The sequence below is a fragment of the Tupaia chinensis genome, unplaced genomic scaffold, assembly GCF_000334495.1.
Source record: "Tupaia chinensis unplaced genomic scaffold, TupChi_1.0 Scaffold144378_1, whole genome shotgun sequence".
Taxonomy (NCBI): Eukaryota; Metazoa; Chordata; class Mammalia; order Scandentia; family Tupaiidae; genus Tupaia; species Tupaia belangeri.
This window is the reverse complement of record NW_006204238.1, coordinates 289,268-316,699: the sequence shown is the minus strand read 5'-3', so window position 1 is coordinate 316,699 and position 27,432 is coordinate 289,268. Positions and strand designations below refer to the sequence as shown.

The following is a 27,432-nucleotide window of genomic DNA, read 5'->3' as shown; positions in this document are numbered from 1 at the left end:
CCCCGGGTGGCTGGGGGTGCGGGCCCAAGATCCCAAAGGGGGAATGGAGGAGAAGGGATTGCGGCGTGACCATCCTCCCTGGGGGGGGGGTGATTTCTCGCTTTCTGTCTCTCTGTCTGCCTGGCGAGCGCACGTGCCCTATAGCAAAAACCTCTCCCCCCCCCAAAAAAAAAGTAAGTTCCTATTAGGGTTAGTTTATGGGGACATTAATGTTCAAAATTGGTGAGTTCTGGGTTATTAAATATATTTATCATAAACATGTGGACATTTTTCAACAGAAAATACATTAAATGGTAAATTTTCTGTTATGTATATTTTATTTTTATTTTTGATTTTTTTAAGAGAGATTTTTGCCTTAGGGTGCTTGTGCTCACTGGAGAGAGAGACAAAAAGCGATAAATCACCTCCCAGAGGGATGAGCATTCCACAGTATCTTCTCCCCTTCCCCTCTGCAATCTCTTCTCCCCCTTTCCCTCTAGGGATTTTGGGCACACACACACACACACACACACACACACACACACACGCCCAACCTGAGTTTTAAGCCTCTAGGTCCAGGACTGGAACAATAATCAACTATGTGGGAGTCCAGCAACATAACCAATATGCCATCTGCTTGTCCCAATGTCATGTTTATTTTATAACACACACACACACATACATACACAACAGAAAAAATGAAAGAGCATAAGATTTCATGGCTGTTACATCTAATAAATCGCCTATAAACTTCTTATGTATTCCCATTCCTTGCTATGTCCCTGCCAGCTCTCCATCCCTGGCCACCATCCTGTGTTCTCTCCTATCTGGTTTGCTTGTTTCTATTCTTACCCCAACTTGGCTCTGCCTCATACCATGCAGAAAATATGGTCTTTTTGTTTTATTTTGTTTTGTTGTTTGTTTTGTTTTTAGCTTTTTTTATAGAGTGTGTGCTCTTGCCAGAGAAAGACAGAGAGAGCATCTTCCGTAGGTAATGGTCATGCTGCAACTCCTTTTTATTTTTCTTTTTATCTCTCCCTCCTTTCAAGATTCTGGACACACACATACAGTCAGCATATTTCTCAAACTACTGGGTTCAGGACTTGAACTTCTTAGTCAGCCACATGGGATACAGATGTCACAATCACTAGACCACCAGATGACCCGATATTTGTCATGCTCATTGTTGTGCCTAGAAAAGCATAGACAAGTAGAAGGCAATGCATATATTTGATGAATGACTAACACATAAATTAACTAGATGGCTTTGATAATTCTCTAAGCACTTCATCCTTTTTCTTTGTAATATTAAAACATATAATATTGATAGTGGTCACACCTGTGCTGTTCACTTTAGACTTTAGGAAAAACTTCAGTATCTGAACTATTATAATCACTCAATATCACAAGGGGACTTTACGAAGTTTGTAGAAAAATGAAAGTAAAGTACACATCCATTTTGGTACAATTTTGAAATTCATGCAGAGCTTTTTCATAATACTCATTTTCCACACACTTTCTGGAAGCCCTCATACTTTGAGTTAATGAATCAAATACACTAATCAAATAAGAAAAATCAACAGGGATACTTTAGAAAGTATGTTTCCCTTTCTGGATTTTATTTCACATAAAATAATAACAGAATTATGAAATAATGTAATTTGTACCCAATGCTCCACTGATCCACATAAATAATTGTTATGAAAAAGGGAACTTTATTGCAATGTTAGACAAGGAAACATGTGAAAAATGTAACTACTATGCAATAAGCATCTTCTCTCTATAGAAATTTTTATGTTACTTTGTGAAGTCTTATCAAGGAAATAATAATGAACATCATTGTTACAGATGAAGAGAGTGGATCTTAAAGAGATGATAAGATTTGCCGTGCTCAGGCAGTTACAGAGAAGCAGAGCTATTTCCAACACCATTCCATCTGCTTCTAACGACTGTGCACTTTCCATGTAACAAATGATTCAAGAGAATATAAACATTAACAGCATTTTAAAAAATACAATAGGATCCAGACTGTAGTGGAGAGATAAAATGTTATGGTCTGTAAGTCTGACCCACATGGGAAGGTCTTGTGTTTTTGTCTGGTGACCTGCTTGAGTTGGGCACACACATGCCCATGATGTAGGGCTTCCTGTGGAGAAGTGGATCATGGCGAAAAGACTCTGTTGGGAGTATTTTCTCTTTGTCTACTTGTCTCTCTTGCTCCTAGAAGAATTAAACTTAAAAAAATGCAACAAGTATACAATCAAATATTCTGATAATTTGGTACAACTTTTCATGATCTCTATTATATGTTTTCCACTATCATTTTCTTTCTTTTTTTTTTTTTAAAAGAGAGTTTTTGCTATAGAGTGTGAGTGCTCACCAGAGAGACAGAGAGACAGAAAGCGAGAAGTCACCTTCCAGGGGAAATGGCCATGCCACAGTCCCTTCTCCTTCACTCTCCTGTTGGAATTTTGGGCACACGCATGCACCCAGTGTTAGTTTTAAGTTGCCATTCAGAAACTCGAACTGCATTGACTACATGGGAGTCCAGTGACATATCATTCTACTATCTGCTTGTGTCAACCAGTACCTCTTCTATAAAATTATGTTTTTGTACTAATTATCCTAAATAAAATAAAAAATTATAATCTTAAAACATTGGAACATCATTTCAAAATCTACAACTAGGCTTAAATATAATAAGAAAATATGAAAACTGTTACTGTTTATCCATTGAAAACAACTTGACCATTTTCAGGTAATGTTAAAAATACTTAATATTGGGGCCACAGGTGGTGTGGTGGTTGAGATGTAACACTCTCACATGGTTGACTACAGTTTGAGTCCCGAATCTGGTGGCCTGCTTTCTTACTTTCCTTCTCTCTCTCTCTCTCTCTCATGAGTGCGTATGTCCTATAGCAAAGTAAAATAATAATAATTAATAAAATCGCATAAAATTCAAAAATAATATTTTCAGCAACATTTTAATATTAAACTATAAAAGAATGAGCCTCTTTTTTTGTTCATAAACTCAGGTAGCATTTCCATATCACTTCACTTCATTAAAAAATCAATAAATAAAATTAAAACACATCTGAGAAAAAGGTAAAAACTTGCTAGAAAACCCAAGGAATTCATTGTAATTATTTACATTCTAAAACAGTGAAATGTTTTGTATATTGTAATCAATTTGTAGCATAACTTCTCTAACTGTTAAATAGAAGGAAAAAAAAAAAACTCCTCTAAGATTATTGGGGGGATTTTAATGAAAGAAGTTTAATGGGCACATTAAACACTCATATTTCCCATTAGATCTCTGTGCACTGTTGGGAGGTTTGTATAGCAGCTTTCAATGCCAGATACATTTCCTTTCAAGTCAATAAAAGATTTGCACACAAATCAGATGGGTGAATATAACAGGAAACTAACAATGCTCATATAAATCTGAATGATGTCTGTATTATATGATATACAGGTGAATAAAAGCTTTGGAATAATTAAATTTGTGGTATGTTAAGTAAAGACAAACTCATGAAAATTAATTTTCCAAGTGTAAAGTCACTGTTTTGGCAGACAAAAGCCTAAATAGTATGAACAAAATGTAACTTTTCATCTGGAAAGTTATTTATATTTGGATACATTGTCCACTTAACACTCTAGCATACTAAACATGTTTGATCAGTCAAAGACTATAATATACTCATCAAATATTGATCTTTTGAATAATTCAAATGTCACAATCTTTGAATAATAATTCTAGTTTTGGTATGCTTTCTTTGGATGTTATAGTCTAGTTTTGGAGTTTGGAAGCAAGATGCATGTTACTTCATCTATCTGCAAGAACTCCTGAAAATTTTAAACTCATTAGTTAAGTTACCTATGCCTTTTTTTCCAAAGCATATTGAGTTGAAAAAATAAAAAAAGAATGCTGTTTATATCTTTGCCACACATCTAGTTAGATATACGAATGTGGAGTATAATTTAATTTTTTTGAACTTCAGGTTTCTTATCTTTAAAATATGAAGTAATTGAGAGTAAAATCATTAAATTATACCTAGTGGAAAATCTTCCTTTGATGCTTAATGAAGACATCAACATTTTTTTTCTTTCTTTCTTTATTTTAATTTGACCAGGGACAGAAAGAATGAGAGACAGAGGGAGGGAAAGTGAGAAAGCAAGCTGCCAGGTCTGGGACTTGAACTGTGGTTGTCCCTGTGGGAGTCAAGTGCCCTAACCACCACGCCATCTGCCAAACCTGACATCAAAAATTTTAATCTAACATATTTAAAGCTAAAATAAACTTGTGTTAATGTTGACTAAATGGTATTAATTATCTGGATATTAATTTTGCTAATTTTTAAAATTATTTTATGTATTAAGAAGTGAAAGATGTCTTTGTCAGAGTCTCACCATTCTGTGATCCTCCCCCAGCTTCCTAGTTGATCAGAGTGTGGGATGCACACATCTTATTCGGGTCAACCTGGGGAATCCAAACTTGAGCATCTTATGTGGCTCCAGAAGTTTGCAATAGTAAGTACCATTCGGCCAATGTTACTATTGCTGTACCTGATTAAGCAATTTAAAACAGAGTGACCCAGGACCAGCCGATGGTGTAATGGTCATTATAATGGTTATTATAATGGTGGACTCCCACACAGTTGAGGTTCCAATCAGGGAAAGGGCAGTTTAAACTCATGCCAGGCATGTGTGCATGAGTGTCTCAAATCTTGAGAGGAGATTGGAGGAGAAGGGATTGTGGCATAGCCATCCACCCTGGGTGTGATTTCTTGCTTTCTCTCTCTCTGTCTCTCTCTGTCACTCTAGTAAAGACATGAACTCTATAGCAAAAATCTCTCTTAAAAAAAAAAACATAGTGACTCCCCCCCCACACACACACCCAGAGTTCTATTTTTCTGATTCTTGTGTGAAATTAGTTCAGTTTATCTAAAACTGGGCTGAAAATTGGATGCTATTTTATAAAATTTTTAGAAATATGTTCATATTATTATGCTACATTTTTCAGATTATTAATGGAAGAGATTACTGTGCTAACTGCATAAAGAATGCTTTATTAATTTTTTGAAGTTTTGAAGCTAGTCATTTGAATTACTTATAAAAAAGAAGAGGAAATTGAGTTGTAAATTTAATTTCTTAAATTTTGTGATTTCTCCAATATATAATTTCCTGGAGCATGCATGACTGAGATGCTATAATATTATTGCCAAGAAGCAAGGAAGAATGAGTCATCCAATCAGAGAACAGAGTGTTTCAATAAGGAAAACTTCTAGGCAATTAAGGTGTTTACTCTTTCGCCCTTTAAAAACATTTTAACATATTTCAGTAAAACCAAATTGATTATGAATTGTTCTTAAATCTTTCTTAAGTTTTCCTGATGTTTTAAATAATATTTATCACCTTTAGCAAAGGAAAAAAAGTGTAATGCAGTGCAGTGGTTTTTAAATTCTATTTATTTTTAGATGCTTAAAAAATTGGTGAAACATTTAAAGGAGTTAAATGGTGAATGCAATTAAAAAGAAAAAAAATGAGTTTTGGCAAACAAAATTCCACAATTATCATATTCTACTTGCGTGCCATGTGGCTGTTTGGGAATGGTGTAGTCTTTATGGGGTGCAGTCACTGTGTGATTCAGAGCCTCCTCATCTCTTATAGCACAGGTGATCCTATCTCAAGTTTCTAGGGCCAACTCAGCTCCAGAATTGATCTGCCAGATGCCACCAAAACAGAAGGGACTCTTATTGTAGTAACATTCAATTTTTAAGTTGATCAAAATTGGGCGAAGCACAGGTGAGAAATGGGAGTCCTTCAACCAGCACCTGACCCAAATCGACAGACAGCAACATGGTGTCAGTTGGCACACTGTGCACTGGTGGCTTCAGTTGCTGAATATTATCCTTATCACTTTTCTGTTTCTCCTCTCACGTGCAGATTTATTTTTGTTTTCCTTTTTTTTCCCCTCCTCATTCCCATCTGTGCACCTGTCTTTACCGATTCTTCATCTGCTTCTCATGTGTTGTTTTTCCAATAAGTTCTGGGAGTAGAACTTAGTTCAGAGAGTCATTGTTAGTAGCTATCAGCTCTGAATATGCAAGATATTTCTGTAAATAACTGAGAAATGATTCAGCACTCTGAATGTCAGCTTTATCACTTGAAAATAAAAATGTTTTAAAAATCACATATGGATATAAAATTCAGTACTTTGTGTTCTCATTGGGGGAAAATGTGAAACAGGCTATTTGCATTACTTAATGTACATTTAGATTCTCTCTAATTAGCATTTAATTAAACTATTATACTGAAATAAAAGATCATTTATATAAAATATGCTAATGGTTAGTATTTTAATGAAGGCTTTCTCTCAATTGCTTACGTTACTTTCAAAATTTAAGTTCATTAATTTTAATAATAACTTAGTGAAATAGGCAGATAGCAAGAAATCTTAAAATGAATATACTATTCTAATTTCACTTGGCAAAGTGCAACCATGAATAAAAAATATAATCATTTATAATATAACCTGAATATTTATTTATACTCTATGTAAAATGTTGGTGTAATCAAAAAAGGTTGAAAATATTTTGCATCAAAATGGTTTATACTTGCTTCCTTTGTATATAAAATTTAAAAATTGTATTTTAATTCTCACTATTAATATAGTCAGTTCAAAATTAGTGAGTTCTTATCTCATTTGATATGTTCTTCAGAGAGAAAAATTCTGACCATAGAATGTGAATTATAATACTATTTATAATACATATAGTACGATTTTGTTTTATGCAACTTGACTCTCATTGGAAGTAACAGAAGAGATCTGTTATAATTGAGACAAAAATGATTAAAATTGAAAATCCAGGAGAATAAAATTACTGGCACACAAATTGTTTTCTATGCCAGATTTTTTTTTCTTTTCTTTTTTTTTTTTTTTTTTTTTGAGAGAGAGAGATTTTTGCTATAGGGGAATGTGATTGCTGGAGAAACAAAGAGATAGAAAGTGAGAAATCATGCCCTGGGAGAATGGCCATGCCACAATCCCTTTTCCTCCATTTTCCTCTTAGGATTTTGGGCACTCATGCACATGTGCCTGGTGTGGTTTGAATCCCAGACTCAAACCACAGTCAACCTCGTGGGAGTCCAGCACATAGCCACTGTGCCACCTGCTGGCCCCCAATGCCAGGTTTTTAATATCAGTTGTCACCTGTAGTAGCATAATACCACTGACCTGTCTACCCATTTCACAAAATTTTATTTATAGAACCACATAGTTTTTAAGTCACTAAATTGTTAGATCTCTTTCTTATATAAGTTAGCCATTTTCCCTAAGTAGTATTTTTATTAGAGAAAGATTTTTGCTATAGGCCACAAGCGCTTGCTAGAGAGACAGAGAGAGACAGAAAGTGAGAAATCACCCCCAGAGGGGATAGCCATGCCTCAATCTCTTCTTCATCCTCCTCTCAGGATTTTGGACACATATGCACACAAACCCAGTGCAAGTTTTAAGCCACTGAGTCGAGGATTTGGACCACAATCAACTATGTGGGAGTCCATCATCATAATCAACCTTATGCCATCTGCTGCTCCCCCTAAGTAGTATGTTTTTAATCCACAATTTTCTGTTTAATATTTCCACTTTGTTTAAAATTTCTACTCATTAACATAGAAGCCTTACCTGGGTCTTTGTAAGTTATTACTGTACCATTGTGTAACACTGAAGAATACTAGCCAGTTCTTGCTTTCCTTTAATCTATTAAACACTGTTGACTGACACTCATTTAAAAAAAAAAAAAGGTAAATCTGATATCATCACTCTTTGATTTCCAATTGCTCCTAGACTCTCATTCCACTTAGGCTGAAGTACAGTACTGGTTTTTAATTTTTTATTATCAACATAATCTTCTTTATATTACATTGGATTACATATAACTTTACAGTGTATTACATTGTTTTTTCAAAAGGGAATGCCATGCATGTCAGTCAGTACAGAGACATTAATCTCCCTGCTTCAACATTCAATATCTTTTCTATGTTTTCCCCAATCATCATTATTATTATTCTAATTATTTTTTTAAAACAGTCAATTGCTATTTCTCATTTTGCTTGTAAAAAGACTTTGCCCATCATGAAATATTTCTCAGACCAATCCAGTTGAGAATACTGTACATGTCATCAACAGGTAATAAGCCGTATCTGTTTCTCACTAACGTCCTGCCTCTCTATTGTTCTCTTGCTATCTTTCTCTATCCTCTTCTCTTCACCTCCCCCATTCCATACTGAAGTATAGTACTATTAACCAGACCTCCAAAGTCGTGCCTAATCTGAGCCTTCAGACTCTCCACTTTCATCTCAAGGCATTTCACTTTTTTCTCTGTTCTAGTTACTTTCCTCTGTCTGTTCTTGAATCATGGCAAGCTTCTTCACAGTGTTTTTGCCTAGGCCACTCACTTAGGTAATTTACTTCTGCTCATTCTTTAGGTTCTTATTAAATATATTTTTTTCTTCTTTCCTCCCAACCCATGTTACTACATCTCACGTGAATCAAATCACAATCGTAAGATATGGTATAATGTCTTCATGTTTCCCTTCATCACATTTCAAAACGTTTGTAATTATTTAGTGATTAATATTAAGCATCCTATTTGGTATTATTACCCTCCCTGTCCTAGTCACTATGCTACAGGAGACCACCACGTCTATTCATTGACTCTACTCAACAGCTAGTACCAGACCTGACATACAGTCAGTAAACATGAATTAAATGGATAAAATATGGATTAAGTGAAACTCGACTTCCATACATCTTATCTCTGAAAACTGTTTAGAAACTTCTTATTTAAAGAGTACTATTTCCAGCAGTTTTATTTATCTGAGTTGTCCCTAACTACTTAAAAGACTGATGTCCCAAGGAATACATTTGTGTTAATTCTATCAGTAAGCACTTACAATGATTTGCTGGAACAAGAAAGCTTACAATCTAGGTTAGTAGCACACCATGTCCCAAGCACTGTTGTGATTTATTTTTCTTAAAGACAGTTCTGATTATGACATCTCATTGCTAAAACTTTTCATGGAATATCCTTTTCTTAATGTACCATATAATCACTCCAGTATTTAGAACTGTTCTTAGGAGGACCATTATCAAGACATGTTTTGTACTTTACCCAGCAAAGTAGCTTTTACTTCATTCATATTAGACAGTTTAATGCTCCCCACATATCTCCACCTCGGGGACTTTGTTCCTGTCTGCCAGGAATCTTCTCAAAATTAAAGCTCTTTTATGGAACATCTCTCCCTTGGTATCTATCTCTGTCTGCTGATTTCCTATTCTTTCTTCAAGGCCCGTTTCCAATGAATCCCAGTGATTTGGCTAACCAAACAAACTTACACGCAGGGTGATTTGTGACCACTGTGGGTTCCTATCATAGAATGACTCCCTAGCTAAAACTTCCACCCTGTGAATTAATAGTGTATTTATATTTCATGATTTATAAGAAACATATAAATAAAAGTAAACATTCCGGGACTAGCCTGAAGTCTAGTGGTTAAGGGAGCTGGTTCCCACATCATCAATCGCAGTTCAAATCTTAGCCCCACTGGCTTGACAAACATGCCGCGTGTGTGTATGTATGTGTGCCTTGAATCTCAAAAGGATGGAGACATGGGGGAGAAAGAATCGCAATGTTACCATATCCCCTTGGGAGTGCTTTCTCCCTTTCTCTCTCCCTGTCTAGCAATTAAAAAACAAAAACAAACAAACAAAAAAACCCAAGCAAACATTTGAAAGAGAACTTTGGGGAGTAAGCTCAAATGAAAATTCAAACAGCTCTAAAAGATCAAATCCATACATCAGTTTAAAAAATAGAAAATTTAACTTCACTTTAAAACCATTATAAAAATCTGTCATATATGCTCTAAATGACAGTAACTAAATGAATACTTAGGACAAATCTTTAGCATTTTGCTTAGTCCTAAAACTGTGGATATCTTACCATAAACATGTGGTAAATTTCAACATATAGAATCTTGGTACAGAAATTATTACTGAAGGAAGGTGATATCATATTTCTTAATGAGATAAATCAATAACATAAAGTTTAAAAATCAGTGGTATAGGAACCAGCAGTTGGCATAATGGCTATGTCGCTGGACTCCCACGTAGTTGACCATGGTTCGGGTCCCGGACCCGGTGGCTTAAACTCATGCTGGGTGCGTGTGCATGCGTGCCCAAGATCCCAAGAGGAGAATGGAGGAGAGGGGATTGCGCATGGCCATCCCCCCTGAGCGTTGATTTCTCACTTTCTATCTCTCTATCTCTCTCTATCTGTCTGGCGAGCGCACGTACCCTATAGCAAAAAACCTCTCCAAAAAAAAAAAAATCAGTGGTATAAGTGATCTACAATTGACAAAATTCTACTTTTCTCTTTAGTTTAATTAATAACCTTAAAATCACTCATTCTACTTGCTCCAACCTTTCTTATAGCATGTAGTTAATGTAAAAATAATCTTTCTCAGATGAGAATATAACATATTATTTTTCTACCAGGGGCAAAATTTGTCACCAGCTCAAGTGTCTACATGATGCTAACCCAAGAGTTATTATACTGCCGTCTTCCTGCAAGAGAACTTCACAGAAATGCCCAGTCGTAGGATCTTCCTGGTCTGTGTGCTGTACCAGCCTGAGAATCTGACAGTACTACAAATTTATCACAGCAGAGTATATTAAATTCAGTTCTCAGGAAGCAAAAGTACATGGTGTAGCTTAAAGGAAAATTGTCCAACTAACTAAGTAACCATGTGGGAGTTGTGTTCACAGCATTTTCATCTGTAAAGGAAGGAAGAAAGCATTCATGAATTGAAGGAACCAAGTGAAATATTATGTGAACCCATGTGGATTTCGGAGCTACTTCTTCCTCTTAAGAATTATCCCTGTGAAAATCAGGGCATCAAACCATGTTCATTTAAACACTGAGTCTATAAGATTTTCCAAGGTCAAGATCTTTATGACTTCAAAGTCCTTCTGCTATTCTGAAGACAATACTGATGTATCCTACAAAATCAGTATAGCAAATCAGCTACCCAAGTAAGTTTCTTAATATAATGAGTAGGGGCTATAAAACAGGATAAATGTTTTTCCTTTATAATTAAATAATAGTATTTATAAATAATCACGACCACTATGCCAAACTCTTCCTCTTTGTGCAGCCATAGCTCTGCTTATACAGTGTTCGTTTTTGTTAAATTGAAGATAGAATTACAGGAGGGCAGCAACAAATCCTCACATCATTCTTTCCAGGCAAAGGGACATTCATGTCCTGATGCAGAATATATTCCTGTCCTACCCAGCAGCTAGAAAATGGCTTCGAACCTGACAACCGTCACTTTGAGAATGCATCTCTTACTTCTAGGGAAATAAATTTTTGAATTTCAAAAGGGAAAGAAGGTTAAAAAATTTTGCTTTTAAAAAGTGATTTGTGGTTACGCAAAATAAAAATGAGTAAGAAAATAAATGAAAAACAAAGAAGCAAGCACTTGCAGATACACCTGAGAGGATATGGTCCTATACATATAAAAAGATAACATACAGAAACATTTTAAGATTTTTCATGTCTATTCATGATTGCATTTGGAAAAGTTTAAAATATAAACTCTTACTCTTGCTTATATATTAACATAAAGGCTGAACTCCTATAACATTCTTAATCCTGACTGTTATATCTGAGTATTGCATTTTTAAGATCATGGCTTTGAGGATTCTATATGAGGAGCTGCATACACAAGAGCAGAGACATTAGAGGGCTTTCCATCAGAGGGCTTACATCTCTTTGGGCAGAGAGTATACACAATAAACAGGTGATCATATAATGGGATGGTAAGGGAAGACCCACAGCCTTAGAAAAGGAAAGGCAGTACTTGTAAACAGTGAAAGAGGTAAAAGTGTAAGGATATAGAAGGGAGGGTGTGGCAGGTAGGAACCACTTGGTTTGCTAAGAGAACAACAATCAGCTGGCCAGAAAAGAGATCTGGTTGAGAAATCCTTAAGAATTTCAAAGTTAATTTGTCCCTGGGTCCAGCAGATGGCATAATGGTTATATCTCTAGACTCCCACGTGGTTGACCACAGTTTGTATCCCAGACTTGGAGACTTGAAACACGCGGGGTGTATATGCATGCATGTCCAAGATCATGAGAGGAGAATAGAGGAGAAGGGATTATAGCATAGCCGTTCCCCCCTGGGGGGGGGGCGTAATTTCTCATTTTCTGTCCCTCTGTCTCTTAGACAAGTGCAAAAAGCTCTCTCTCTCTAAAAAAAAAAAAGTGAATTTGTCCCTACTGTCCTAATCTTTCTCCTTCCAATAGGAGTATGTTACCAATAAAATATTTATCTTAACCATATATTTTAAAATGAACTGAAACCTGCTCTGTTGTAAATGGGATTTGAATAGTTTGTACATGAGAGTAAGTTTTAGTGCCTAGACTTTTGTTTAGGTACCATTAGCTTATACAAATTTGGAAGGCTAAGCTGATTACAAAAGAAAAAGAAAAAAACATTTCTATAGAATAAGTGTATGTGACAGTCCTGATTATAGACCTTCTTTTATGAGGAAAAAAAGTAAGAATCCACTGATTATTAATTAAAATAAACAAAAACATTTGACTGAATTGACTAAGTTTAGGACATTATGTTTTGTTATAATTACATAAAATTGGCATAAATCAAAGCAGTTTTATATATTATTACCAAAAAAGCTCATGTGTATGGCTGAGAGACTACTGACTACTACTACTTACTGTATCTGATTTTATAAATACCTTTTTTTTTTTTTTTTGTGGAGAAGTCTTTGCTATAGGGCGTGTGCACTCACCAGACAGAGAGAGACAGAGAGACAGAAAGCGAGAAATCATCTCCTAAGAGAGAAATCACCATCCAGGGAAGATGGCCACGCCGCTAGAGGGCACGTGCACTCACCAGACAGACAGAGAGAGACAGAGAGATAGAAAGCGAGAAATCACCCCCCAGGGGAGAAATCACCACCCAGGGGAGATGGCCACACCTCAATCCCTTCTCCACCATTCTTCTTTCGGGATCATGGGCACGCACACACACGTGCCCCACGTGAGTTTAAGCCACTGGGTCTGGGACTCGAACCACAGTTGACTACATGGGAGTCCAGCGACATAGCCATTACGCTAACTGCTGGTCCTGTAAGTACCTTCTTGATGCCTTTATAGGCACCATATAAACACTTTACCAGATAAATAAAATTTGATCGAATTGCCTTTTGGTGAAGTTTAGTGTTTTTATTTCATAATAAACAAACACTCAGTAATTTGGGGAGATTTTATACCAAATAATCAATATTTGAAGTCATATGTAGTACTGGCTCAGTGTCTTGTGCTCCACTGTTAGAAAGCAGTCTATTTAAATAGCTTGTTCTTCACCAGCCTTGGATTTATGTACTCTGCTTCCCTGTTTCAGGAAGCTGTTCAATGTAGAAATGTATTTGGAATTGATAATTTCCTCATGCAATTAAAGTAATTCATTGGTCATACTGAAATTCCATATTAAAAATCTTTCCTGTACATCAAGTATAAAAAGGTGAGTTAATCTCTTATTCTAAATTCATAATGTATATTGCAAGTTTATGAATGCTAGAGAACTTCAGTGATAACAATGAAAGCAGATGCTTCGAGTTGTTGAGGGCAGGGGCCAGCAGGTGGCGTGGTGGCTATGGCACTGGATTCCCACATGGCCAATTGCAGTTTGAGTCCCAGACCTGGTGGCTTGAAAAATCACACAGGGCATGTGTGCATGAGTACCCAAGATCCTAGGAGGAGAATGGAGGAGAAGGGGTCGCAGCATGGCCATCCCCCTTGAGGGGTGATTTCTCACTTTCCTTCTCATGGTCTCTGTCAACCTCTCTCTGGCAGAGGCGCAAGTCTATGGCAAAAATAAATAAATAAATAAAAAAGAAAGTTTACGGAAAAGGGGACCTAAAGCCCAAGCTTATTTTGGTGCAAAAACCCCTTGAAATCCATGTATAATTTTTCATACAATGCATTTTCTATGAATTTTGTGAAGACATCTTGTATATAAACTATATGGGGTAAACTAAATATTTGAAGTCATCCCCGGGATTGCTTTTAATAATGTTGATCGTGACAATATTTTTTTTTTTTTTTTTTTTGGAGAGGTTTTTGCTATAGGGCACATGTGCTCACTAGAAAGACAGAAAGAGACAGAGAGACAGAAAGCGAGAAATCACCCCCCCAGGGAGGATGGCCACGCCACAATTCCTTCTCCTCCATTCTCCTCTTGGGATCTTAGGCATGCACGCACATGCGCCCGGCATGAGTTTAAGCCACCGGGTCCGGGACTTGAACAGTGGTTGACTACATGGGAGTCCAGCAACACAGCCATTATGCTAACTGCTGGTCCCGTGCAACAATAAATTCTTGACTATTACAGAGGGAAAAATGCACATTCAAACTGCAATTACTCCAATTATTTGATAGGACAGAGAGCAGAAATACTAGAAATAATAGTAAGCTTCCCAGGGTGCCCAAATGTATGAACTCAGATGCAGTAGTATAAAGAAACGGGGATGAAAGGCAGTTTTATTTCATGAAGACAGGATGAACTGCAGGTGTATCTACAAAAGAGAGTAACTCTTCAAGGTCAGTTGCAAAGAAAGGAACAGGCACTGCAGGGAGTCTGTTCAGACAGATATTTCCCAAGGTTTATCCTTTGAACACTAATAACTTAAAATGCATGGAGACTTGGCATGGAAGGCAGAGGCAGTATGTTAAACATTCCGGACACACATATTTACAGCAAAAGCACTTCAGCAACACTCTTCCAATCAACATTTCTAAACTTATTTGACCATATCACAGTTTTTATGTAAGTCTAATACTTATTGATATTATCTGTGGAAGAGGCTTCACAAGGAGAAAAGGAAAGCACCACAAGAATGCTAGATTGAAACTGACTCTTTCTACCTCACGTTCACTTAGCTGCTAATCTGAGAGATACCAGAACACTGATTGTAAAAGATGTCTTGTATGCAGGTTTACAGTTGTAAATGGTGACCAAAGGATCATGATTCTTGGAGGCCTCAATCTCATCAATGCTATATAGAAATAAGAGGGCAGAGTGAGAATGTCTTTGAGGCGATTAGAGAACAGTTTTCTTAGAAGAACCAGTTTCTCTGCTGTGAGTTCCTTCCCAACACCTTTTAGAATAGGGCTGTGGTACGGACTGCCTTCTCACACTTGATATGTAAGGAACACTTCAAGAAAACCACTTGGAGATCTTTGAAATAAGTTAACACAGTTAAGAGACAGAAGTCTGTGATCTGAATCACACCTGAGAAAATATAAATATTTTGTGAGTGCTGACCTTTGCCCAGGAAGGCAGGATACACGTTCTTCACTGGTTTAGTGGAGAAGGCAGGTGTGTGCCGACAGAGGATCTCAGAGAGAGATGCAGGAGTATGTCTCTGTGGACCAGAGCCACAGTGGAGGGCCAGCATTGTCCCATTGTCCAGCATTGACCCATTGCCACCACTGGGTCCTATCCAAATGTGCCTCTGGGAGAGCAATTGCAAGATTCTCAGGGCCTCAACTAGTAAACTGTAGAAAGGCTCAACAGATTTAACCTAAAAAGCTCAGGCTCTCACAAGGGAAGTATCAACTCTCATCATCTATAAACCCACCAGAGACAAGAGTTTAGCATATCTACCACATACTTTCAGCTACTGCCTCTATCCTTCTGTTTCCTCTCTTCTTCACTCTTCTCCCCTGATAAGAAGACAAACAGCAGCTTCCTCTTGTCTTATGATAGTAACGGAAAGAGAGCTGATGGCCCCAGTACACCTTTGTTACTACTGACTTCCATCCTACTGGGGTTGTGGAAGGATTTAATTTAATTAGTGAGAAAATATCTCACTAAATTTCATTAAATAAAATTAAAGAGATGATTGAAGACAAAAATACAATTGTTTTGGTGATTTCTGAAGTTAATAATACCAGTCACAGAAACTGTTGCTTCTTGATAATCTAGAATAGCGCAAAAGGGGAAATGGAGTTGAAATAAAACCCCTCTTATACCATGAACTTTTTTTTTAATCTGAGAGGATGGGAAAACTTAGTTGTTTGAAATGAAGAAGAACAGAAAACATAGTAACTTATTAAATGAGTGGCATAAATTGCTATTCAAATAAAGTTTTTAATCTGCAACATGACAGTATAACGATCACCACGCATTTTCTGGTCAAGAAAGTAAATATAAATACAATGATAATGATAATAACGATGATAAAAAAGCTACAGCTCTATATACACAAAAGAATTGAAAATAGGTTCTCAGACAAATGTTCATAAATATTAATAGCAATGCTATTCACCATAGCTAAAGGTAGAAATGACCCAAATATCCATCAGCTCATGAATGGACAAGCACAATGTGTTGCATTTATTCAATGGAATATAATCAGCCACAAAAAGAAATGAAACTTTAATATATTATGCAGTGTGGATGAACCTGAAAAAAATGCTAAAAAGATCACATATTGTATAGTAACATTTATATAAAGCATCCAGAATAGGGACATCAATAGACATAAGGCCGAATATGGTTACCCTGGAACTGAGGAAAGGAGAAAATGGGGAGTGAGTATTTAATGGGTGTCTTTTGGTCAGATAAAAATTATTCAAAACCACATAAAGGTGCTTGCTGCATAACATTGTAAATGCATTAAATTCCATTGGATTGTAAACTCTTTTTTTTTTCTTTTCATTTTATCAGAGAGCAAATACATTTGCCAGAGAGACACAGAAAGAGAGGGAAAGTGAGAAATCACTTCCCATGGAAAATGATCACACCACAATCCCTTCTCCTCCATCTCTCCTTTCTTTCACGATTTTGGATATGCATGCCCATGAATTCAGGATGTTTCTCAAGCCACCTGGTCTAGCACTTAAACAGCAGGGTCGGTCATGTGGTGAATTTCATATTATGAATATTTTACCTAAATTAAAAGAGAGCAGGAGTCAGCAGGTGGCATTGGGGTAAAAGCAGCTGGATCCCACATGGCTAGCTATGTGGTTCAAATCTCAGATCCAGTGGCTTGAAAAATATGCTAGGCATATATGTGCATGTGCCCAAAATCCTCAGAGGAGACTGGAGGAGGTGGGATTGCAGTGTGACCACTATCCTTGTTAAACAAACAAACAAACAAGCACACACCTCTCCTGTACTGCGCTGACTAGGAAGTTGACTATATTACTTTAGAATGAAACTTCTTGAGACAGACATAAGTTGGAAGACTTAAAAAACAAATTATTATTATTATTATTATTATTATTATTATTATTTTGCTTTAGGGCATGTGCGCTCACCAGACAGACAGAGAGACAGAAAGCGAGAAATCACCCCCCAGGGAGGATGGCCATGCTGCAATCCCTTCTCCTCCATTCTCCTCTTGGGATCTTGGGCATGCACGCACACACGCCTGGCATAAGTTTAAGCCATCGGGTCCGGGACTCGAACCGCGGTCGACTACGTGGGAGTCCAGCGACATAGCCATTATGCTAACTGCTGGTCCCAAATTATATTATTTTTTAATCAGTTGTTCCTGATTAAATTATTCCAAATATCAGAAAACAACAAGAAACTACTGTAGTACTCTTGCCCTATATTGAGAACCCATAAAATCAAGAATTTGATGACTAAATTATGGCAAATATTTTAACATTTGCCTATAAATGCTCATAAATATGTAGTTCTATAAATTGGGCCCCCAAGTTAATACTGGCTTAAGTCTAAAATCACAAAAATGCTGAATTTATTTTCTATGCAACATGATGCTAATCCATAAAATCCTTGATATTGAAGATTTCTTCTGTTTTCAAGGAAATATGTAATAATGGTGCAGAATAAAAGGAGAATTTTTAAATTAAAATCAACATCCACCCAAAGGGAAAAAGAAACAGTATGAGGGAAGCATCAGATAGACTGCATTGTCGTCTTCTCTTAAATCAACATAAAATTAGCCCAAGTTGCTTTGAGTATATAATTTTAGTCACACTCACCATTGTATAATTCCTGTTCTCTCTTACTATGCTCTTTGTTCTTTCCAATTTAATTGGAGGCTTTATTTAAAAATGAACCTCAAAGCAATTTCGGTGGTTCATCTTTTCATTACTTCAGTAAGAAAATACCAACTTACTCACTGTAATAGTTGGCGGCAGTGCAATTACCTCCAAGGCAAATAAAATGTCTAGGTTCTCTTTACTCCATTGTGTCATATGGTGTTGAAATCTCTAAACAAGTGAAATGATCTTTGGCTATTTTTAAAGTAATTATCTGTCTAACCTGTTATCAATCATGAGGAGAAATATGCAAGAACCATTTCAACCACTGCTTTCAGAAATGCTGCTTTGCAAGGTGCAGATTATGCACTCTGTCACAATCAACAGAGCCCCGAAGTTATACATTCTTTAGTTATGAAATAGTCTTTCTTTCCTTTTAATTTTTGTCAGCAGTGTATGCACTTGCCAGAGGAAAAGAGTGAAGCAAAGAGACAGAGAGAAGGAGGAGAATACAGCTCCATGAGGTGTAGTGAGACTACAATCCTTTCTCCTCAATTTCTCCCTCTTTTGGGGATTTTGGGAACACATGCACAAGTACTCATTGTGTTTTTCAAGCCACTGGGTTTGGGACTTGAAATAGAAGGTCTGCCATGTAGAATCGAGATATCTGAGCCACCAGGCTATGACGCTGGCTTTAGTTACAAAATATTCTTATGTGTCTGTCAGAAAGTTACTGATGTTTGGTCAAGAAAATTAGTACTGTCCAGTGTTCAATCCCAATCAAAGTAATTCAGCATATGAAAAAAATCCAATGAATAAAACTATGCATATCCTTTTTTCCTCTTAAGAGAAAAATTTAGAGCAACAGTCACTTTAATTACACACTGTGCAAAAGACTGCACAATAGCAGCTGTTAATGTATGTTTCTGAGACTGGAGGGTGTGTTGATATAAAGGAGCATATGTCGAGCTAAGCATATGGACAGTAATATAAATTACGGTTATGTTATGAGAAGAGGAATGGGAGAATATATGCAAGGGCTATCTGTCCCCATTTAATCTGCTAGTGTTTTCCTCACATATAATAGACAAGGTTTTGTAATATTTTAACTGATGACATATAATAGGAAATGAACCAGGATAGCACCTTCTATCATCTTCATATAATTTGAAACATGTAACTATTTTTCTATAGATATAGATAAATTTCTACAATTTATTATTCAAAAGAAAAATTAAAAAAATAAAAGCTTAGGACTATCTTGAAGAAATCTGAAAATATCAAAACAGACTGTATCTTCTTACTTTAAACATTTTAGTTCATCATATATATTTTTAGTAATAATATTATTGTGATTTCTAATTTACATATAATAGTTGTTCATCTTTGTGTGTTTTTTTTTCAAAGCATGTGTACAAAGTTGTAAGAGTCAAATCAAGAAAATTAATATACTCACCATATCCAACATTTATTATTATTTATTGTGCACATTCAAAATACACTCTATTGGATTTTTTGAGATAGTTATAAAATTGTCGCTCCCTTTCTTTACGCAACTGTACTATAATATTCTATACTCCATCCTACTTATTTGCATTCACTCTTTTATCCGTTAACCAACCTCACTCTACTTCTTCCACTCCTCTCCCCTTTCCAGTTTCTGCTATGCACCAGTAGTTTCCCCTTGATAGACAGAAATAGTTTAATTGCCTTGAACACAGTTTATTCAACTTACTAACTAGCTGGTTGAAGATAATGAAGATAAAAACACATTACCTTCTCTTGATATTGCCGCCTTGAAGAATCTAAAGACTGGATTAAAGCAGTGGCATGGCCGACAAACATGGCGTAGCAGGTGGCCCCGACTATCATGCTCAGCATGGTAATCCAGAGGTCAGACATGCTGACCGGGGCTTGGGCTCCATATCCGATACACAGCATGTGACTCATGGCTTTGAAGAGTGCATATGAATACTGCTTTCCCCAAGAATCATTCTGGAATGTGAGAGAACACAAAAATAGACTGAGCCATTTGGACAGCAGAATAAAAAGTGCATTCCACCTGCACACAGAAGCATTACAGCTTAGCCAGTGTATGGGAAAGTCCTTATAATGGAGCATTTACATGTATGTTTCTCACTAACTGCTAATCAAATGATGCTTTTCAAATCTTGTCTACTGAAATGAAATAGAAATAGTTTACTGTTAATATATGCACTTAAACAGTTATAAGTTTGCTGTTTTTTAAACTAAATATTCCTTTTGCAGCAATGGCATTGATGGACTCATTTAGTTTCAAGGAAATCTGGTCATTTTCTAGTAGTTTATTTGCAAGCTGAGAAATGCAGCAGATGGGTGTGAAGCATATGCACCTAAAATAGGATTTTTTAAAAACAAAATCATGAAGTTCAGATTTTTAAAATTCATATTGATATATTTGTATTATCCTTAATCTTACTATCTTTCTTAAAGATAAATAAACATGTTGGAAAAAGCACATCTAATAAATCAGAAGATTTCCTTGAAGTCATTTCTCAGGCCAGTGTATACTGGAATTAAAATGTTAGGGTTAAAGATGGATGAATCTTGTTGTTTTTTAAATAAAATAATAAAGTAAAATAGGTAAATGAATATTTTGGATATTTAAAAAAAAAAGACTAATCTGGGAACCAGCAGTTAGTGTAATGGCTATGTCTCTGGACTCCCACGTAGTCGACCGCGGTTTGCATCCCGGACCTGGTGGCTTAAAACTCACGCCGGGCGCGTGTGCATGCGTGCCCAAGATTCCGAGAGGAGAATGGAGGAGAAGGGATTGCGGCGTAACCATCCCCCCTGGGGGGTGATTTCTCGCTTTTTGTCTCTATGTCTCTCTCTGGCTGGCTGGAGAGCGCACACACGCCCTATAGCGAAAAAACCTCTCAAAAAAAAAAAAAAAGACTAATCCAAGGTTAGTTATTAGTTATAAATTCTTATGTCATTTCAAAACTTTATTCCAAGCTCAATTCTACAAAAATAAGTTGTTCAATAGATTTCACTTATTTGATAAATTTTAAAGATATTTTTGATAAATTTGTATAAAATGCCCTAGCACAGGTCTTACAAAATTCATAAGATTCAGTACAAAATGAAAATGTGGGGCCCCTAGTTCAAATTGTAAGTAGAAAAAAGTGCTCTTACAAAATGTGGGGCCAGGAGATGGTGTAGTTGTTAAGGTGTTGGATTCACAGGCGGCCAACTACTGTTCAAGTCCTAGACCTGGCAACTTGAAAATCACACCAGGTGTGTGTGTGTGTATGTCTAAAATCCCAGAAGGAGACTCATGAAGAATGTTTCTCTCTGGCAAGTGCATATATCCTATGACAAAAACCCAATTAAAAACTATCAAAAAAAGAGACAAAATGTAAAGTTTTTTGTTGTTGTTGTTTTTGTTTGTTTGTTTGTGGAGGTTTTTGCCTTAGGGTATGTGCATTTGCTCAAGACAGAAAGAGAGATAGAGACCCTGAGAGGGAAAATAAGAAAGCAACCCCCAGGCTGGATGGCCACAGCACATTCTCTTCTCCTCCATTTTTCTCCTGGGATCTTGGGCATGCATGCACAAGTACCCAGCATGAGTTTCAAGCCAGCAGGTCTGGAACTTGAACCCCACTTGGCTATGTGGGAGTCCAGTGATGTAACTGGTATGCCATCTGCTGGCTTATAAAAATTTTTCAAGTAAAAATATTTAAAGCTTAATATAATAATGATAGATAATTAACAACATAAAATCACAAATTATAGAAGTTAACATATTAATGACATAACATAAGATAATACATAATAATATCATATTACTGTGCCATCTTGATTGATGTTAAACATTTTTGGCTTACTTTTCCACAAATTCATTTCTTAAATAATCAAAATGTATACAATTAGAACTTAATTTTAAATAACATGTTTACTAATGATTCAGTTGCTCTTGACTAAGGCAAGATTACAAGTAATTTTTGATAAAGTTCTAATTTTAAAACAGATATTTCTGTTAGTCCAATTGTTATTGGAGCTATTAAGGGTATTTTCTACACTGTGACAAAATTAGGTACATTTCTGACAAATTATTTCAGAATATAAATTTTAGTGTTTCTGGAGTTGATGATTCTCATGGAACCATTTTTCCATAAAGATTTAACTTGGCATAAATCAGTTTCAAGTAAGTCTGAGTTTGATGGTTTTTTACATCATAGATTTATTTGTAAATTAGAAGAAATAGTAGAGACAGTTCCTATGCATGTTTAACCTAGTTTTCCAAAAGGTAACATTTTACAAATTAGTACTAATCTCATTCATATTTAACAATTTACATGTACTCATGTGTGTGTATTTGTGTGTGTATTTATTTCTATTCAAGTTTTCCACAAGAGTAGATTCATGTATTCATCACAATAGTCAAGATACAGAACAAGTGACTACCTCCATGCCCTGTAAGGAAGCCAAATCCCAATGGCTGACCTTGCAGTTCTAGTCCTGAACATGGTGACTTGAGAAGCACACTAGGCATATGTTTTTATGTTCTCAAAATCCCTAAAGGAGAAATAGATTTACAAGAAGGAATTGTAACATAACTATTCCCTATGGAGTAGGGAATGGTTTTTCTTGCCCCCCTCTTTCTTTCTGAGGAATGCACAGGCCCTCTAACACACACACGCACACACTCACATACACACACATACAATGATACAGAACAATTCCATCACAAGGTTGGAAGTATGTCCACTAAATTGATTGAATGCATATAGTTGTTACAAATAGAAACATCTAAGAAACACTACTGAGGAAGTCTCTATGTTGTTGAATGAAAACATTATATGTGATTTTATATTTACTGGCATTTCAGTAAGAAGACAGGAGGAGATCAACTCAATGTGATTTATCTAAATTGAAGTATTAGGTGTGAAAACGTGGGCCTATGTTTCTGAGGAAACTTGGGGAAAGACCAGTCATTTTGGGTGTAAGGTGAAAAAATGAATACAGCCAAAGAAAAATCTTTTTAAAAATGGAGTTAAAAAACTGTGTATATATGTGTGTCTGTATGCATGTCTATGTTTATATTTACATAATGAAGTATTTTTAGCAACATAGAGCCATACAAAGCAAACATAAAAAGTCCAACATAAGCAGGTGGAGAGAGAGAGCCAATCAATGTGCTTTGTTCGGTTTCATAACTTGTTGAACTTGTTACATAACATTAGCATTGTATTTTAAAATATATTTGAAAGTAGTATATTACTTCTCTTCAATTAATATAGAAGCTTTTTAACATCCATGTCTGAAAATAATTTAAATGATATAGCTTTCAACAATAACACTTTTTAAAATTTAAATATGCAGTTTAAATATATGATTTTATATATATATATATTGAATAAGTTTATTTTTTCTTATATTTAGTGTTATAATCTGTATAATATATACCTCTGACATCAACCCTTCACATTATAGGAGACCTTAAAGAGATTTAACTGTGAAATATAAAGTTATTTCATAACTAAAATCCTGTTACCATAGAGAGCAATGAGTGGTCATTTTGAGAGCTTGCTCTTGACTTGTTCCCTGGTCAATTAATCTTTTGATTTCTGAAGGTATTTTTTCCTGCTTTAATAATAATGATTAAAAAAAAAAAAACCTAAATTTGCTTTAAGTAGATTTATAAAGTAAAATTTAATGAAGCTTGAGAATCATAGATATTTTTCTCATATTTCCTTTAATGCTGGCATATTAATTATTTAAAATTTGGTTTGTACATTAATCCTCCTTTTTATACTAAGAGTTCATAAATACTATATATAAAACAGGTACCAATTCAGACACTATTTCAATATTTTAAGTATTTTTTTTTAGATGTTTTTGCCTTAGAACTTCTGTGCTCCTGGAGAGAGAGAGACAGAGACAGTGAGAGGGAAAGTGAGAAATCACCCCTAGGCCGAATGGCCATGCCACAATCCCTTCTTCACTCTGTTCCAGATCTTGGGAACACATGCATAAATGCCCTGCGTGAGTTTCAAGCCACCAGGGACTCAAACTGTAGTCAATTATGTGGGAGTCTAGTGATGTAACCACTACGGCATCTCCTGGCCCCTTAAGTATGTTTTTTAAAGTATCATTAGCTTTCAAGCCAAGAAAATTTTCTTCATTGGTCATCTCTTTGTATAAATAGATACAGGCAAATATATTTTACATATGTTCACATATAAATAAGATTAACTAGATTTTATCTGTAGCATATGTATAGGAGAGGTGATAAGACACATATCGTGAATGCATTCTGGGTATCTGCTATGTTATCCAATAGCAAGAATACCTTCACTATATACAAGCCCTAGACCTTGGACCTCTGAACCCTGAGCTAAATAAATGCCTATTATCTTAAATGTAAGATAATAACAGACTCAGGGATCAGCAGTTAGCGTAATGGCTATGTCACTAGACTCCCATGTAGTAGAGACTCGTTCAAGTCCTGTACCCAGTGGCTTAAAACTCACGCTGGGTGCATGTGTGTGCGTGCCCAAGATCCCGAGAGAAGAAAGGAAGAGAAGGGATTGCGGCATGGCCATCCCCTCTGGGGGGTGATTTCTTGCTTTCTGTCTCTCTGTCTCTCTGTCTCTCTCTGTCTGTCTGGCGAGCACATGTGCCCTATAGCAAAAACCTCTCAAAAAAAAAAAATAAAAGATAGTAACAGACTCAGATGTTACTATTTTTAGCAACAGAACTAGAACAATAATGAGCAATTTTCAAGTACTTCAAGAACATAACCATAGCACGGAAATTCTTTCAAGAATATTCCATCTCAACCAGTGAAAGGGAATCATTGCTATATCTTAAGGGAATTAGAGAGCAATCATCTAAGGTTTTCATCAGAGAAAACATCTCAGGGAAATTCTCAAGAGAATTTGAGGTCAATCAAGATAGTTTAGCCATACACTCTAACTTCACGTTTATATTTTCTTACTGTATAAAAATTCTCAATGGGTTCTTTTTACACCTGTCCCCAAAGCCTATGTTATTGCAACCTATTTTGTTAGCTAATAGGTGAAGTCCCCTAAAAGACAATTCTTGCCTGAGGCCCAAACCTCCAGAATATAGCAACAGAAGGTGCAGGTGGCAGGGGGAGACAGGTTAAAACTGAAATACTAATCCATGCTGTGTGCTTTCACTCAATATGAGGACAGAGTAAAATAAGCAATAATGGTGTCTTTCCTAAGTGCAGTTATTTAATGTGACCATTAAAATTAATTTTATGAGGTTTAGCAAAGCAGATTTAGACTGATGATCCTTAAATTAGAAGATCATCTACTTTGATGGAATTTTCCAATTGTTTAACTCTGCTAATTCAAGGTTTCAGCACATTGGGAGAATTAAAATCTATGAAAATCAAAGTGAAAACAAAAAATAATATTTTTTCTAGAATAAGATTTCTACTTGAAATAAACAAGGTAGCCACCTGATACATAAAAAAGTAGAAAAGTTAAGAATGTCTTCTCAGGGTATGTGTAGTGCTTGTGTGTTTACTGTCAAAATATTAAATTCTTTTTTTCTTCTTTTGGAGAGGTTTTTACTGTAGGGTGTGTGCACTCGCCAGAGAAATAGAAATGAAAGCGAGAAATGATCCCCCAGGGGGGATGGCCACGCCACTATCCCTTCTCCTCCATTCTCCTTTCAGGATCTTGGGCACGCATGCACACACACTTGGTGTGAGTTTAAGCCACCAGGTCCAGGATTCAAACCGTGGTCAACTACATAGGAGTCCAGTGACATAGCCATTACTCCAACTACTGGTCCCAAAATATTAAATTCTAAAATTTATAAAATATGCAATTTTGTTTATACAAATGTTTGTGTTAATAAAGCATTGAATTTTCTTTCTAAATAACAATTTATGTGATAAATGTCACAATGTGGAGATAATTTAGACTTTTTATGAGGATTAAATGAAAGACTTTATATTACAGAAAAGTCTCACATGTGGGACCAGCAGTTAGCATAATGGTTATATCCCTGTACTCCCATATAGTCGACCATGGTTCAAATCCTGGACCTGGTGGCTTGAACTCACACCAGGCGCATGTGTGTGCATACCCAAGATCCTGAGGGGAGAAGGGATTGTGGCATGGGCATCCCCCATGGTGGGGGTGATTTCTCGCTTTCTATCTGTCTCTCTCTGTCTTTCCTTGAACACACCCACCCTATAGCAAAAACCTCTCAAAAAAAAAAAAAAAAAGAAGAAAAGAAAAGTCTCACATGTAAAGAAGTTACATATAAAGGGGCTCTTAAAGGTCTTATAAATTATATAAAGTGGCTAATAAATTATAAGTTTTTTATTTCTACCTAAAATAGTTCTGTATATGTGGGCTAAAATTATTAATGGTGTTCGTACTTTAATTTTAAAAACGTATTTGTGATACTTTCTGTTACCAGGTACAATTCAAATCTAACCTCTTTACAAATACAAAGATAAATACATTTATTAAAATTTAATGTTCAGAGATATGGATAACCAAAATGCAGAGAGAAAAATTTAAATCATAGGGAAAAGTAATATGTATACTAATAAAAAGCTTACTTGATAACTGGTGATTTATGTTAAAGTTAAGAAACAATTTTCTATCTTCTCAAAAATTATGCTTTCATATGCTACAGATTCTGAATATCCATTTTAGTAATGGTAGAATTTACCCTTAACACTTAATACATTAATATAAATTTTGTAATGTACAAACTTCTCTGTTTTTTCTTTCTCTACACATATTTGCTACTGGGTTGATGCTTCCATTTTGAGGTAAGAAGATGCTATGGTTTTAATGTGTTTCTTCCAAACTCATGTGTTGAATTGGGTTTTCATGGAGATGGTATTAAGCAGGTGGACATTTAATCCAATTATAATATTCAGATGCAGGGTCCTAGGCCAGCAGATTGCTCAGTAGTTAAGGGGCTGGACTGTGGTTCAAGTTCCAGACATGATGTCTTTCTTTCTCTCTCACTGTTTTTTTTTGGGGAGAGAAGTTTTTCGCTATAAGGCGCGTGCGCTCGCCAGACAGACAGAGAGAGACATAGAGACAAAGCAAGAGATCAACCCCCAGGGGGGATGATTATGCTGCAATCCCTTCTCCTCCATTCTCCTCCCGGGATCTTGGGCACACACGCACACGTGCCCGGCGTGAGTTTTAAGCCACCAGGTCCGGGACTCGAACCGTGGTTGACTACGTGGGAGTCCAGTGACATAGCCATTACGCTAACTGCTGGTCCCCCTTTCTCTCTTTCTGTTGAGCACACATTCCTTATAGCAAATTCAAATAATAATAGTAACAGTAAATTA

At 36.0% G+C, this 27,432-nt stretch overlaps 1 protein-coding gene across 1 annotated transcript in view; it reads right to left on the bottom strand.

Annotated features, from left to right (window-relative positions):
* Positions 1-27,432, bottom strand: part of HCN1 (hyperpolarization activated cyclic nucleotide gated potassium channel 1) — a 385,667-nt gene that overhangs the window by 92,752 nt on the left and 265,483 nt on the right. The window contains 1 exon segment of the mRNA XM_006172428.3: positions 19,860-20,078. Within this exon segment, the coding sequence (XP_006172490.1) occupies positions 19,860-20,078 (219 nt within the window).